Raw genomic sequence first — 17,529 nt, 5'->3', positions numbered from 1 at the left:
CGTTGAATGCTCGAGGTTACGCCTATGTAGCTATGGAAAACCAATTAGTCCGACTATCTTATGAGTGGGCTAAAACAGGTCACTGAGAATTCCATATCACAGGTAAGTATGTACAGTTTTTATTTTTATTTTTATTGCTTTGAACCTTTTGATAATAAACGCTAAATCGTTCGCTATAAAGTATTAAATTGGTATTCAATAAAATTAGGTTTTGCGACCGACATTATTGATATCATACAAAAATTTATTACATCACTGCGAAATTTACCGTTTATTCTTAAGGTATAAATATCTTTAATCATTCAACCCAAAATATTTCAAAAATTCGTCATGAGTTAAACTAGGTTATGGAACCGAAATTACTTTACCGAAAAGAGGGGCGTATATTTTTGATAATATTTGATTGATTAAAGTGGGATAAAAGATCAAAAAGATTTTTAATTTTATTTTCACTTTGTTTTTAAAATTAATATTTAAAAATTAAATTAATATTATAAACTTTTTAAAATCAATATATTTAAATTTGTAAATATTTGAAAAATTAATATTTTTTATAAGTTTGTATGTATAAAAACAAAAATATAATTTAAGTTTAGTGTGAATTTTTAATAATAATATGAATTTTTAATTTTATGCATTTTAAATTTAAGTTTGGTGAGAATTTAAAAACAAAAATTTACTTTATTTCACTAAGTCAAAAATATGATTTTTAAAATTCGTCTTAAGTTGAAAACTAGGTCGTTGAACCGAAATTGCTTTACCCAAGGGAGGGACGAGAACTTTTATTATCATTATTTTCAATCTTATTGAATTAAAGTATGCCAAAAACATAAAAAAATCCAAAAATCTTTGCTTTTAAAACAACGCTTTGAATTGACAAATTTTAAAATTTTGTCGAGGGACGGACTAGGACATCATTCCAAAACGCCCTCATCCTAAAAAGAAACAAAATTTTAATTTTTAATTAATTATATGTTTTATTAAGTATAAGGTTTTATATAAAAAAAATAAAAAAAAGGAAAAATCACTGTACCCGGACCCCATGCGATCGCATGGGGTTTGCACTGGAGCCTCATACGATCGCATGAGGCTGGAATTCAGGTCAGATAGAAAAAGTCCAGCGAGCAGTCTGTCTTCACACTAAACACACACAACATACACGAACACATACACATTTTATCTCCTAAAATCACCATTTTAACACCAAAATTCACCAAATTTCTTGCTACAATCCGCTCTAAACATGAAATTGTTCAGAAGTTTATCAAGAAAGGTAACAATTACATCCCTAAAACCTCTTTAAATTTGATTTTTAGTGTTCTTGAGCTATATTTTTTCTAATTTGATTTTGTTAATTTCTAGTGTAATTAGAGTTAAATTGTTAGTATTTTATGCATGTATAACCTAGATTGATGCTATTTAACATGATTTGAAACTAAAAACTTCAAAATTTTTAGGAATCTAGGGTTTGTGTTCTTGAGCAATTTGGGGCTTTTTGATATAAACAGGTTATGGCCGATTTTTGTCATGAATTATTGCTAAATTAAGTAGTGTAACATGTTTAGGTAGCTAAATGATCCAAACTTTGATCCTAAACATGATTTTTGAAGATTAAAGTGGACTTTTTAAGTCCAAAATTCATGAACTTGATTAATTTGATATAATTGCCATTTGAGACTTGTTTAATTGTTAGTAATGGATGTTTTAACATGTTATTTGAGTTAAATGCTTATGAACTTTGTATACATTTTCATATATGCTTATTTAAAAAAGTGTAAAATTGTAAAAATTGTGAAAATGTGTATAAGTTTAATTTTGATTTAACATGTTATTGTAATTGTTTCAATTTGTTATTTTGCTAACACTAATGCATATTTGGATGCACAAATTTTGTGTTTAATGTGTTTTGCAGAGATTTACAGATACTGATGGTGCAACATCATCATCTAGACAACCACAACCAGAACCTGAACCTGAAATGCAATATCAACCTGAACAAGAACCACAACAGGAACCACAACAACAGCCTGATCAACACGTACCTTATTATGATCCGCTACAATTTGTTGATGCCTTCACAGTATTTTCGATGCATCCACCAGTAGAATACCCAATAATTCCTGAACACACGTTGCATCCTAATCTGAGATTCGATAGAAGCTGGAGAGATTACCCATCATATCAAAGTAACAAATTCAAACTGCTACTGAAAAATGTAGAGGTGCCAAGAGTAATCGATTGGGATCCTTTGGAAAGGGTCCAACTAGCTAACCGAGTTAGACTCCATCTGATCCAAAGGTATGGCAGTTCTTCTTTTCCCGATTGGGAACGTCTATTCACCATTCGTAGACCTGTATATAAGGAATGGTGTGTTGAGCTGATGAGTACTATAGCGTTAAATGTAGATGTAGATAGGTTAGATGATAGAAGTTTTCTTAAGTTTATACTTGGCCGTAGGATGTACAGGATGTCCATGCTGGACATGGCCAGGGCATTACAGATTTACACTCCTAGTGAATTGCTACTACCCGATTGTATGAATTTGATTTATCGTGGTGAAAGGGTAGATAGGAATTTTGACGCGAACGCCGTTTGGAGGCGTATGTCAAACTATAATGTTTTTACACTGGGAGGAAAACACTCATACTTGCATATTAACAAAGCCGAGCTTTGTATAATTCATATATTTTTGGCTAACTCGATTACACAGAGAGGTCACAACAAGGAGAAAATGACCTTACATGATTTATTTTACCTAAAGTGTATTCGAGATCCAAGAAGCTTTGTTAATATCCCCTACTGTGTTGGTTTTTATTTGTCAAAAATGGTGGAAGGAATACAGGAAGGGGGGATTATAGGAGGAGGTATTTTTGTTACTCTCATTGGAGAGTACTTAGGTGTAGATAGGAACCAAGGGGGTCCACTTTTGGAATGTAGGGAACAGGTCGAGCCTTTAGGATTGAAGGTTTATGCGGGTGCTAAGGTATTAAAGAGTAGACGCAATCAGCCAGTACCCTATGAAGGTAATCATCCTCAGGTAGAGAGAGGTTCAGACGAGGAAATGGAGGAAGCGGATGACATTAGGGATGTCATTCGGGAGGCTATGACTGACGTCTACCAGCATATAGATGAGGTAGATATGACAAACGCGGAGAGATTTCGTCGGATGGAGCAGTGGCAAGCCCGGAATGATTACGAGCATTCCAGGCAACGACAGCATGATAGATGGGACTATCATCAGCATCAGATTATGAGCCGGCTGTCATCTCAGGATCACTACATTCCGACCCGACCTGCTTACTATCCTCCACACCAGCCCGAGATGAGACCGCCATTTACTCTCTACGACCCTAACCAGGCATACCAGTACACCTATCACCAACCATGGAACCCGGATGACGACATGAACTGGAACCCCTATCCAGATTGATTTAGTTCCTGTTGGTAATTTTTATTATTTTTATTTTTATTATTTCTGTTTGTTTATGTTTAAACACATTATATTATGATACTTTTAATGTTTAATATTTTTATTTTTTTACTAATATTTCATATTTGATTTGAAAGTGGGATTTTAAGTCCCATTTCAAATTACCATGCTTGTTTATATTTGTATGTATGTATATTGTCAATTGTACACAACAGGGTAAAACAGCGCATTTTCAAAGACTGGCATTAAGTTCAACAAAAGCTAGTACTTTTGACAACAAAACGAAAAACAAATGTGATGTAACAACAAGACGGAATGAACAAATGATATGCACCATTTATCATTCAGCAAACAAACGCCAATATGTTTGGAAACTTTGGTAAAATCTAATCATTTTTCTACGCTAATCACCCTCAATAATTTAAATTGTTACTGATTTCTTGCAAATGAGGGCATTGCAAGATCTTAAGTGTGGGAAGGGGTTAAATTCTTTCAGATTTTTAAAATTTTAAATTTAAACACTTGGTTACCATTAGAAATTCTAGTAACGCAGTAGTTGTATTAGAATCTAGTGCTCTCTGATAATAAAGAACAGCCCTAGTCTTATATACTGACTACCCAATTCTAGTAAAATTTTTCAAAATTTTCAATTAAATGATTTCAAAATCATGTTTATATATATTTATGAACGATAAAACTAGGTGTTCAACGCCGAAATTATTGTTACCTCGGAAAAGACATAAATTGAGAAACAAACCAAAATATTAGAATTCATTTAAAATGGAATAGAGGACAATAAAAAGGCAAAGAAAAGAAAACAAAAGCCAAGTGTGAGAAAAATTTACCAAGTTATTTAAAACATATATCACATATTTTTGTACAAATAACTGAAGATACTTTTGTTTTGGACAATTTTATCAGTTTTAACCTATTTACTATAATATATTTGAAAGAAAAATGGATCTACACGATGAATCAATTCCATCATTAAAAGGAAGTAAAGTCTTCCAAAAAAGACACGCGCTTCTTGATTTAGGTCATGAAGTTGTCGTCCAGACCAGCTGTAGGTTGACGAAAAATCTAGAAAAGTCATCACTAAAATCAGCAGGAAATTCACGAACCTCAGCATCAAACAGGGTCGCCAAGTGGTCAGACTTATCCTAACCATGAGAGGATCTGTCTTGTAAAATGGGGAGGGCGCAGTGCAAATTAGCTTGATAAGACTAATGAATCAGACCCTCAGAAAAGGATAATCTCCTTAAAGATTAAAAATCAGCTTTTAAGCCTGATATTACTCAATCCTAGAGATTGACCTTAAAGATTGAGAATTACAAACTCATGGAATTCGATGATATCTAAACTCGAGCTTGAACGAGAAAATATTTTGATCAAAATTACAAACCGATTTGTTTTCTGAAAACCCATTTTCAATGCGTTCATTACCATTGAACGTAAAATCCTAGGAATTTACCTGGAATTCATTAGGTCACCTGAACCAAATCGGGTGTCAACCGTAAGAACGGTGGTTGCATAGCATGGTCAAAGACAGGACCTTGTGCCAGACCAAAAAACTATAGGGTGAACTTTACTATTGCTCCTACAAAGGATAGTAATTGCATCCGACACGTTATAGACCATAATTAAAAGCATGTTAGGGGACATTGCCTTAACAGTTGCTTGTTCAACGCTTTCCTTTACAACCGGACGGTAGTTTACCGAAAGGTAATATACGGAGCAAGTATACTGGACGTGTTGCTTTCCTAATACAAGGTTAGCAAGTGGGTGACACAAAACTGCAAGTTTTGAGCTAAAATTTTCAAATCTGAAACCCACCAAACACACAAAAACATTTTGCAACACCGGTGAAGGGTTATTCCGAAAAACTTATCTAGGGTAAAAGTTAGATTTAATTTTCAAAAGATCAAATGTTTTCATAAAGATCCAATTTCCTTAAGGATCTAAATTTTTATAGTCATGTGGGACTATAAACCACAACGTTACTACCATTGTTCATACCGCCGTATAGAAATCACTGATGTACAAAGTGTGAAGAATAAAGAAGTGATTCTAGTATTTTTATTTTCAAGACTATATTGCTTGAGGACAAGCAACGCTCAAGTGTGGGAATATTTGATAATGCTAAAAACGAACATCTATTTCATAGCATTATCCCTCAAGAAAGACAAGCTTTTAGTTGCAATTGTTCTATTTACAAGTGATATTCGTTTAAATAATAAAAGGTGAAGACAAAAGACAGATTCGACGAATTGAAGACGCAAACGACCAAAAATCTCAAAAGTACAAAGTACAATCAAAGAGGTTCCAATTATTGATGAGAAACGTCTCAAAATTACAAGGGTACAAGACGCGAAACGCAAAGTACAAGATATTAAATTGTACGCAAGGACGTTCGAAAATCCGGAACCGGGACCAAAGTCAACTCTCAACGCTCGACGCAACGGACTAAAAATTATGAGTCAACTATGCACAAGAATATAATATAATATTTAAATAATTATATAAATTATTTATATATTATATTATATATTATAAACGTCGGCAAACAAGAAAACAAAGGAGTGTGAGCTGTTACCTACCTCCATGCGATCGCATGGCCTGGAGGCACAAAAGCCATGCGATCGCATGGCCCTAAAATCCAGGCCACATGCTATAAATTCGCGTGTTTTGGCTCAGTTTTTAATATATATCCATCCATCTCTCTATCTATCATACGTATATATATATATATATATATATATATATATATATATATATATATATATATATATATATATATATATATATATATATATATATATATATTAATTTTAATTTTAATTTTAATTCTAATAATAAGGGTATGTTAGCGAATGTTGTAAGGGTATAAGTCAAAATTCTGTCCGTGTAACGCTACGCTATTTTTAATCACTGTAAGTTATGGTTAATGTTATTTTTATATTAATGTCTCGTAGCTAAGTTATTATTATGCTTATTTAAGACGAAGTAATCATGATGTTGGACTAAAAATATTTAAATTTGGGTAATTGGGCTTTGTACCATAATTGGGGTTTGGACAAAAGAACGACACTTGTGGAAATTAGACTATGGGCTATTAATGGGCTTTATATTTGTTTAACTAAATGATAGTTTGTTAATTTAATATAAAGATTTACAATTGGACGTACCTATAAATAACCATATACACTCGATCGGACACGATGGGCGGGATATTTATATGTACGAATAATCGTTCATTTAACCGGACACGGGAATGGATTAATAGTTAATAGACTTATTAAAACAGGGGTGAATTATGTACAAGGACACTTGGCATAATTGTTAACAAAGTATTAAAACCTTGGGTTACACGCAGTCGATATCCTGGTGTAATTACTAAACAAAGTATTAAGACCTTGTTATAGTTTAAGTCCCCAATTAGTTGGAATATTTGACTTCGAATATAAGGATAATTTGACGAGGACACTCGCACTTTAAATTTATGACCGATGGACTGTTATGGACAAAAACCAGACGGACATATTGAATAATCTAGGACAAAGGACAATTAACCCATGGGAATAAACTAAAATCAACACGTCAAACATCATGATTACGGAAGTTTAAATAAGCATAATTCCTTTATTTTCATATTTAATTGCACTTCTAATTATCGCACTTTTATTTATTATCATTGTATTTAATTGCACTTTTAATTATCGCACTTTTTAATTATCGTAATTTTATTTCATCGCACTTTTATTTATCGCAATTTCATTATCGTTATTTACTTTACGTTTTAAATTAAGTTGTATTTATTTTTAATATTTTACATTAGGTTTTAACTGCGACTAAAGTTTTAAAATCGACAAACCGGTCATTAATCGGTAAAAACCCCCTTTTATAATAATAATACTACTTATATATATTTTTGTATTTTTACAATTATAAATATAAAAAATATAGCGTTAAGCTTGTTTAAAAGATCCCTGTGGAACGAACCGAACTTACTAAAAACTACACTACTATACGATTAGGTACACTACCTATAAGTGTTGTAGCAAGGTTTAGGTATATCCACTCTATAAATAAATAAATATCTTGTGTAAAATTGTATCGTATTTAATAGTATTTCCTTGTAAAAATTAATACTATTTCATATACCACTCGCATAACATCAGTTTTCGAATTAGTCTACACCATGTATGGATCACACTTCTTCTCGTCCTCCTTTTAGGGATGAAGCTTACTATTAAGATCTTTGTTAAAAACTCTTGAGCCACTTTGGACGGCAGTTTTATAAAATTTGTTAGGAAGTCTTGCGCTCATAAAATGTTCCTTTTAAGGTTAGACATGGCAAAAACGTGGGCCGATAAATTAGTTTTCTGGGGTACACTCAGTGGTCACCCTATGGTGGGAAAGGCACTAGGTGGGTTTCTAATCTCAATATTTCACGGCTAATCGCAACACCCTCGTAAACATCATCTCTATGAATCAGTATGTTGACGTACAAGAAATCATTTTTGAGATTCTTTTCACTTGGAGTAAACCATTCTTTATGACCAAGGGTTCACGTACCTTCTCATCCGCGCATCCCCTTAAGTATAAGGATAAATTCAGATCAACTCGCTCGTTGTACGAAGAGTTCACTCTCGTTCAAAAATCACCCCTTTCGTGCGATTTTCTTTCGGAAATGTAATATAAATTACTTTAAAAATCTATGAATCATGTTATCCTCTTAAAAGGGACTGCTTAAAACATCTATAACACTGATTTGGTTACTCTATATATTTCTTCCTTCGTTGGTTGCAACTATATGTTGTTCTAGTCGATGTTAACCATAACTTCATCATGTAACTGAAAGCATATAGTTACATTATGAAACTGTGCTTTCATTCCATCCAAGGATAAGTTCACATGCAGTATGATAAACTGGGTGATATCTTTCATTGTTCGTTCAGACTGCCCTGAAGACACTATAAATAATTATGGCTTGCATTGCATGTAATTCTGATTAGTCACTTTCAGCTAAAATTTCAATTCATTTATTCAATTCAAACGTTTCTTAAATATCGGGTTCTTTATATGGTCTCCTTCTGAAATTAAGGGGTTAGTAAAATCCGTGGCTAACACTATCCAGACTGCATCAAATCGCATGGTTGTGATCACCATGTTTTCCATTCTATCTGTAAGCTTTGTATTACCACATAAGCGCTCAATGTTTTAGATAGGTTTGGTAACATTCATGATGCATTTCATGCATCCAGCTTACTGAAGATGCCTATAAGGCTAAAATCATCATCTTTCCTTTTGTGGATATATATTCAGATGATATATTCATGTTAACAAGAAACGAAATCAATTTGTTGATCTTAAGGTTAAGAGACTTAATTAATGGCATATACCTATTCTTACTTAAATACCCCCAAGTACCTTTCAAGGTAAATAGCTCACTTCTGAGCCCACGAGTCTCTCAGAACTTTGATACGCTCATTCTTTTCCAAATTCGGTATCGTGTTGGTCACTCCTCAAAATTTCAGGACAGAATTTTCTTTATCGAGTGGGTAATGTAACGACCCGACTTTTTTGACTTATACTTTTGTGCTCTATACTTTCACGAATCTGCGTATATGTGCGTACTGAGCTAGTTTATGCTCTGGGATCTTTATTCATGATTAATTACTTTCGTTAGTATCTTACAAAGTGTTGTTAAGTGCGTAACCACTTAACTTGATCCTCGAATGCTTTTACGATCGCTAGTGTCACTTGTCGTTTAAAACGAGCTATGTACTTTGTACACGTTAAATTTTTGTCATAATTGGAATATTATGACTACGTAAAACTAATTGTTATTTTCTAATGACAATTACTTGGCTTATTGGTTGCTTAATTACGCTTAGTGTTTTACTAATGCACACTAGTTAGTCTTAATGGACTTTTTACCTTAATGGACTTAGCCCACTCTACTCTAGCTAATGGACTTTTAAGTTAGCCCAATTTTAATCGAATTACGACCCATTAAAATGTAAGAAAAAAATCCATTTAGGTGAGCCAACATACTGGCATTTTTGCTAGCCATTACTACACATGTTGCATGAGATCCCAACAACAAGCACCACCTTTGTACCACCACCATACAAAAAGCAAAAAGTTGTCCCCCTTGTTCCCCCCAAGACCTATGGCCTAGCCAACCCACCACCACTATAAAATGCAAGCGTCATCCTTCATTTCACACTTGATTTCATTCTCATTTTACACACACTTGCTCTCTAATTTTCTCTCTAGTCTTTTTCACACTAAAATTGTAAGTTCTTAAATTTTCTTCTTCTTCTCTTTTCTTCTTAAACACGCCATCATCATCATCATCATGAGATCAAGCTTTTTAGCTTTTTGATTTTGTTATATCTTGTAGATTCAAACTTTGATTTGAATCCTTCAAGAACATGAAAAATTCAAGCTTTATAGCTTTGACTCTTCATTACTTTGTTGGATCTAAGTTTTCTAGCTTATGATCTCTTTATTTTTGTTAAAAGATCAAAACTTGTGTTTATGATCTTCATGAAACTTGAAGATCTAACCTTTTGCTTTAAAGATCTTCAAGAACATAAAAGATTCAAGCTTTCTAGCTTTGGATCTTCATTACTTTGATGGATCTAAGCTTTATAGCTTAAGATCACCTTATTTTGTTAAAAGATCAAAACTTGTGTTTATGATCTTCATGAAACTTGAAGATCTAGCTCTTTGCTTTGAAGATCTTCAAGGACATAAGAGATTCAAGCTTTCTAGCTTTGAAATCTCATAATTATTGTTAAGGGATCCAAGTTTCCTGGCTTTGGGTTTCATTTCTTTGTTTGATCTAATTTATGTAACTAAGTTCTTGCTTGCTTGATTTGAATCAAAGTTTGTAGCTTTAAATTTTGAATAAAACTTGTATTTGTGTTGAGACTAAGAACATGATGTAACCTTGGTTCATCATTCATCTAAAACTCTTAAGTGAGTTGTATTTCTCCTTAGTCTTGACATGGTGTGTTGATGGTTGAACTTGGTCAAAGTGATGCTAAAACATCAAAGAGTTGTACACTTGAAGCTTACACGCATCAAGTATGAGAACCGTGATGAGCATCAAACACCAAGAAACCCACCGGAGCACTTGTTTTTATTTTTCAGGGTCAGATCAGACTCTTGAGGCTTCTGGAAAGTTGATTTCCAGATAGTTCGATTTGAGTAGATGACTTTTCATTTAAGACTCGCCTAAATCCGATATACGGTTTAGGATTTATAGCCTTCCGAAAATCACTACGCCCTTGTAACGACGTGCTGAAATTTCTGACCTACTCGCGCTTGAACCGTCGCCACGGTTAAACGACATCGAGTTAGAATCTGAAAATTTGACAGCGGTAAGAGGACTCACATACGGAGCCTTAGCCACTGACCGCGCGTCTTTTCAGTTTGTATAGAGGTCGTAGCAGCTGATTGAATTCAGCCTTTTGTTTAGACCTCTATTCTTGTTAAAAACTTAATTTATCTTTTACGAATGATTATGACGATGATGATACTTAAGACTTAACTTATTTATTTTTAAACTTTTGTTGACAATTTACTGACTTAGTAACCATTGACTTAGGTTGATGACCTTTTTGGATATACCAACTTACTTGTTTGGACCGACTTACTACTTGCTTACATTTTCGTATCGATTTTACCGCACATTCACTGTGAGTTATAGCTCCCTTTTTACTTGAACTATTTTTGGAACTGAGAATACATGTGCTTTTTTATGTTTTACATACTAGACAGGAGTACTTAAACTTTATATATGTGTGGGTGACATAACGGCACAAATTTCCCCCTTAGCTCGGTAACGTTTAGTCATTGATTTATGAACCGGTGAACGCGAATCTTAGATATGGATCCATAGGGTTTGACATCCCCACTCGGGCTAGTCGTGCTAGTATTTAACGGGTGTTTAATACTTCGTAAACTTATGCACTCACCAAGTGTACTTTTAGGGGGTGATATTTATATTACTTTGTTAAATTAGTTACCGGGTGCCCACGGATAAGCATATACTTTATCATACGGATTTGAAATACTGTTTTGAATACGAAATCTCATGGTCTACATTACATTGTTGTTTACAATCAAACTATAGCTCACAAACATTCGTGTTGATTTTTTAAGCATGTTATTTCTCAGGTGCTTAGACGATTTTGCTTCCGCTGTTATGTAACACCCCGTTTTTTTCTAAACATGATGCTTGTGGTGTCCTACGGAGTCTAAGAATGAGTATTTGATAGTTTAGATGTAATGAGTTGACCACGTTTGACTTTGGGATGTTCTAAAAGTGAAATTGGAGTGCATCAGGTAAACTGTCGAGTTTGAAGGGGGTTTGTCGCGTTCTGTTGTGTCGCGATCCGTGACAAACAGGGTCAAAATGCGACAACTTCTGATGATGACTTCTGTCCCTTTTGTCGCGTTTGAATGATGTGTATCGCGTCCAGGTGTCGCGAAACTCAACGTAGTGCCGCGAAACGCGACAATTGTCGCTGTAATGACATTTTAACCCATTTTAATGGAATCTTTTGGGGGTGTTTTGGTAAATTCACTTATGGCCAGTTCTAGAGCCATAAGAATGATTCAAGGCTCATCTAATCCTCATTTTCACACATCAACACTCTCACCTTCAAACACTAGAGAGAGAGGAGGGAGTTTAGAGAGAGAGAGAGCTCCATTTGGAGAAGAAGAAGGGTGTTTCGGGTCAAACCTCAAGTGTTAAAGTTGTTCTACTTGTCAACGGCATCACTTTGGCGGTATTGGTAAGTTCTAACTCCGAGTTTCATTATTTAATTTAAGATTCAATGTTAGGGTTTTGAGATTGTTAGTTGTAAAACCCATTTACATGATGAAGAAGGTTTATGGAAACTTGTTATTGTTGATACTTGGCGGGTTTTGGGTTGGTTAATGATTTAACCATGTTTAAGGCTTGTAAGTGGTGTATAATCACTAGTGTTAGTGATTATAGAAGTGTTGGAACCACTTTGGGTGTATTTAGGTTGACTAATTTTGAAATGGATCAAAATTAGGGTTTAGATGTTAAAATGGGCAAGATTGGTGTTTAACACTTATGATTGGGTTTAATTGGCGTATTAGGACCATTCTCACTTGTGTTAGTGATTATTGGTTAGTTTGGGCGCGGTTTGAACTTGGAAGTGCAATTGGATCGAAATTGCACTAGTTGTCGATATGGGTTAGTTTGTAATCCACCCTAATTCTGTTGTTTGTTATGTGATTAATGGAATAGGTACTTTCCATTAACGTGTTGTGGATTTTGGTTTGGCATCTATCAAGACTTCAAGGTGAGTGTTAATATACTATGTGCATATGTATGTATAGGATGGGTGCGGGTCGAGTGAAGTGATTCTTGGCTATAGAGCTCACTTCACATATAGGTGGATTTGATGGACTTGTGTATAGGTCCAATGGGCACGGTTGTGCGTTTTGGTTGACCACCTTTGGCGAGGTGCATAATTTGTGTGTACGTTATCACATGGAATTGTGATGTGGAGTTATATAATCCCGATGTAGTGGGATTGGTATTGAGTTGCGGTTGAGTAACCCCGATGATGTGGGTTTTGATTTGGGAAGTGAATTACGTGTGGATGCGGATTCACGATGACGCGTGTAGTTCGGTCATCTTATTGAGGTAGTGATCTCGTGTGGATGCGGATTCACTAAGGCTCGTGTATTTCGTCCAACCTCGATGTTGTTGTGGTATTGAAGATAGTAATCTCGTGTGGATGCAGATTTACTAAGGCTCGTGTAGTTCGGCCACTCTTCATTTTGGTATTTTGGTAATTGACTTTTGGTATTGGGTTAAGGGGTTAACCTTGGGTATTTTACGCTTTATTGTTATATATATATCGTCGTATTGGTGATGTAGCTAGCCCTCCGGGTGTAGCTTGATGGCGTTGTTCATATCGTTGTTGGTGAACTTATATTATTGATTTTATTAGCTTGTTGTATAACGACCGTACGGTATGCTTAGATTAGCTTGCCTTTATGCTTGGATGCTCCGGTATGTGCTATTTGTTTATTATCGTGTGGCGCGTCCATTTTATGCATATATATGTATGTAGTATACTTTCACTCACTAAGCGTTAGCTTACCCTCTCGTTGTTTACATTTTTATAGATTTGCATGGAGGCGGTGGCTCGAGTAAGTGTGGGGACTAGTGGACTAGCGTAGTTTGCTTTAGAAGATGTGCTTTTGGATTTATTAGGATTAGGTAGCGTATCCCCAATCACCATGCTCGGTTTTGTTGGAAATTAAATTAGTCGGGACGTGTATGCCCGTTTGGATATTTAACTCATGTATTAAATGTTTTAAAGTTTATTAAACTTACTATCTTATTAAAGATGTTTTTGGAAACATAATTGGGACCCAAATGTTAACGATATTAATGTATTATAAAGAAAAAATTTTATGGGCCGGTTTAAATACAGGTTGGGTTGTTTCATGTTATAGACTCGCTGTGTTAGACTTCTGCTGCATTGTTTAGAGATGTCTCAATCATGGAACTTTTATTTTGCATTCACAACTTATGATATTTACGAGCTATGGTTTTGTAATGACCTTTGTGTCACGTACTTATGTTAATGCTCTCTATTCGTAGAAGCACTTTATCTTTTGTAAAACATTTGACATTGGTTAAGACGTTATCTTTTCATGAATGCAAAACTTGTTTTAAAACAGCATGTAGTGTTGTAACCGTGTGATGGACCTGTTGTTGATGATCTGTACACATTGATTTTGTACGGGGCGTCACACATAAACAACCAAAAATGCGTAAGTGAGAGTGATCATATACATAGCATTGTATATGTATATTTTATTTGCTAAAGGCTAAAAACAGAAGTAACGTGAAGTATATTCGAAAGGCTTGGAATATTCGCTGAAAATATAGATAGCGGATCAGTTGCCGTGTTAATAAAAGACTGCGAGTCACTTCGCTAAGTTTTCGCGGATAGTTAAACAGTTCGCACACCGCGAATATTTTGAATACTATAAATAGAGAGCTCGGCATCTCATATATGGGTTGTTGATTTTCTGCCATTGGCCCAGACCTTTGTAATTTTCACTTGTGACTTTGCTCAAGGAAAATTTACATTGAGTTAAGATGAATCATTCTAATTAACAATCAAGACCGGGTCGGGGTGGTTGATCACTTGATTGAAAAGTGAAAGACGGTCATCGGGGCCCAAAATAATCATCAAACATCTCATCCTCCATCTTAATCTTATTGCACTCAATCCTTAATTAAGTAACTCATTGATTATGGATTGATCAATTGGCGCCATCCGTGGGACACGTTTTAAAATTAAACTCGAAATTTTTTGTTTTGTGCTATCAAACAATTAATTGGCTTGTTTAATTTTGATTGTGTGTTATTTTGATGATTCGCAGGTGTATACATTCATAATTTGTGGTAAATTGCTTGTTTAATTGAAGTAATGATCGATAAGGGAATTAACCGCGGTATTGCTGTTGCCATGCAAGCAAATGCCCAAAAAAGGGGACGAAAGCGTAAGTCAGCAAAAATGTATCAAAATTGGCAATCTGCACCAATAAGTTTTCCAAAAATGCAAAGCGACGATTTCTCTGAAATGCCGATAGTAGTATCGTGCAAAATCGCACAAACTGGAATCACAATTATGAAAGTTCATGTTGATAATGGCAGCAGTGTTGACATTGTTTATGGGCAATGTTTTGTTCAACTGCCAGAGAGTATTAGGACAAGTTTACAACCAACCGCAGCCTCACTAACTGGTTTTGTGGGAGAATCTTCATTGCCTATGGGTGTATTGCCTTTAAATGTTGAGGTTTTTGATGAAGATGATGATAGTTTAGTGCGTCAAGCGTGGCTAGATTTTTATGTTATGCGGACTTCTTCTTACTATAACATGTTGTTAGGCAGGTCTGCATTGGGAAAATTCGGAATTGTTCCATCTACCATTCATGGCATGATTAAATTCGTAACGCATAAAGGTGTTGCGATGATAAGTTCAGTGAGCATTATGCCTATTTGTACGGCTGTTAATGTGAAAAGTGCAGTTCAAGAAACCGCTGATGTTGCGGACAACATGGTAGTGGTTAATCCCGAATATCCTGATCAAAAAATTAAAGTGGGATGCAACGTTAGTGCGGATACCAAAAAACATATTGTGAAATTGCTCGTACAATACATGGATGATTTTGCTTGGTGCGAAAACGATATGACTGGCGTTTCGCGTCATATTGCGGAACATAAACTTAATGTAAACCCTGCTTTAAAACCTGTAGTACAGAAGCGTAGAGGCATGGCCCCAGATCGCACTAAGTGGCTATACGAAGAAGTAACAAAGTTGGTAGCAGCTGGAATTTTATGCGAAGTTCAGTATCAATCCTGGATTGCAAATCCAGTTTTGGTGAAAAAGCCTGATGGCTCGTGGAGAATGTGCATGGATTTCAAGGATCTAAATAAAGCGTGCCCTAAGGATAACTATCCGCTTCCAGAAATTGATTTGAAAGTGGAATCATTACATGCTTTTCCGTATAAATGTTTTTTGGATGCAGCGCGGGGATATCATCAGATCCCAATGGCTAGGGAAGATGCAGATAAATCCGCTTTCCATACAGGCAAAGGCATATTTTCTTATATAATGATGCCTTTTGGTTTAATCAATGCGGGCGCGGCATATCAACGCTTAATTGACACTGCGTTTGAAAATCAAATTGGGCGTAATCTCGAGGCTTATGTGGATGATTTAATAATTAAAAGCACAACGCAAGAGTGTATTATAGATGATATGCGAGAAACGTTTGATACATTGCGCAGAATAAACATGAAGCTTAATCCGCTAAAGTGTATTTTTGGCGAAACTGAAGGAAAGTTCTTGGGCTATCTTGTTACTGAGCAAGGTATTCAAGCTAATCCAAAGAAAATCGCGGCTATTGAAAATATGACCGCGCCCAAGACGGTCAAAGAAGTGCAAAGTTTGACAGGAATGTTAGCCGCATTAATGCGTTTCTTGTCTAAAGCCACTGAAAAGCAATTACCATTTTTCAAAACTTTAAAAGGCTGCTTGAAACAAAAAAGTTTTGTTTGGACAAGCAAGGCTGAGACAGCGTTTCAGGAAATGAAGAAGTTATTGAAGACTTTGCCTATGTTAACAGCGCCAGTTGATGGTGAAACTCTTTACCTTTATATATCAGTGGCAAATGAAGCTTTTGGTTTAGTTTTAGTTGCGGAAAGGGATAAAATATAAAAGCCTGTGTATTTTGTCAACAAAGCTCTCACAGGAAGCAAAATAAACTATGCGCCCATTGAAAAATTCGTGTACACGCTCATATTAACATCACGAAGGTTAAGGAGATACTTTCAAGGGCACTCAATACATGTGCTAACTAACATGCCAATCAAGCAAGTTTTAACAAAACCAGAAATATCTGGTAGGCTTACGTTGTGGGCGGTAGAGTTATGTGCTTATCAAATTTATTACCTTCCGCGCAATGCTATAAAGGGCCAAGTTTGGGCGGATTACCTCGCATAAATGTCTGGGAGTTGGAGGTGATAAATGAGCGAACAGAATTAAAGCCAGTGCAGGAAGAAACATGGGATTTATTTACTGATGGAGCCTCATGTGCAAAAGGTGCTGGTGCGGGTTTAGTATTAGCAAGTCCAAGTGGTGAGGAGCATACGTACACGTTGCGTTTTAATTTTGATGTAACAAACAACGAAGCGGAATATGAAGCATTACTGGTAGGTTTAAATATTGCGTATAAAATGGATATCACTAAGTTGCGAGCATTTACAGATTCGCAGTTAGTGGAAAATCAGTTTAATGGCTCTTTTGAAGCACATGACTCCTCGATGCAATTAAATATTTGAAGCTGTTGCAAGAATTAGCTGTGCGGTTTGAGCATTTTGAACTCGCACAAGTGCCAAGGAGTCAAAATAAAAAGGCGAATGTGTTAAGTAAGCTGGCTGCTTTAACGTTTTTGCACTTTCAAAAGCAAGTTTGGGTCGAGGAATTGCCAAGTAAATCAATTGATAATTATTTAAT

At 35.2% G+C, this 17,529-nt stretch overlaps 1 protein-coding gene across 1 annotated transcript; it reads left to right on the top strand.

Annotated features, from left to right (window-relative positions):
- The first annotated feature begins 14,937 nt into the window (after window positions 1–14,937).
- LOC139864647 (uncharacterized) lies at window positions 14,938–16,731 on the top strand. Its single transcript, XM_071853223.1, has 3 exons — window positions 14,938–15,922; window positions 16,040–16,102; window positions 16,352–16,731. The coding sequence occupies exons 1-3, from the start codon at window positions 14,938–14,940 to the stop codon at window positions 16,729–16,731; spliced, it is 1,428 nt and encodes a 475-aa protein (XP_071709324.1).
- Window positions 16,732–17,529: the final 798 nt, after the last annotated feature.

The sequence above is a fragment of the Rutidosis leptorrhynchoides genome, chromosome 8, assembly GCF_046630445.1.
Source record: "Rutidosis leptorrhynchoides isolate AG116_Rl617_1_P2 chromosome 8, CSIRO_AGI_Rlap_v1, whole genome shotgun sequence".
Classification (NCBI taxonomy): Eukaryota; Viridiplantae; Streptophyta; class Magnoliopsida; order Asterales; family Asteraceae; genus Rutidosis; species Rutidosis leptorrhynchoides.
This window is presented reverse-complemented; position numbering and strand designations above follow the sequence as displayed.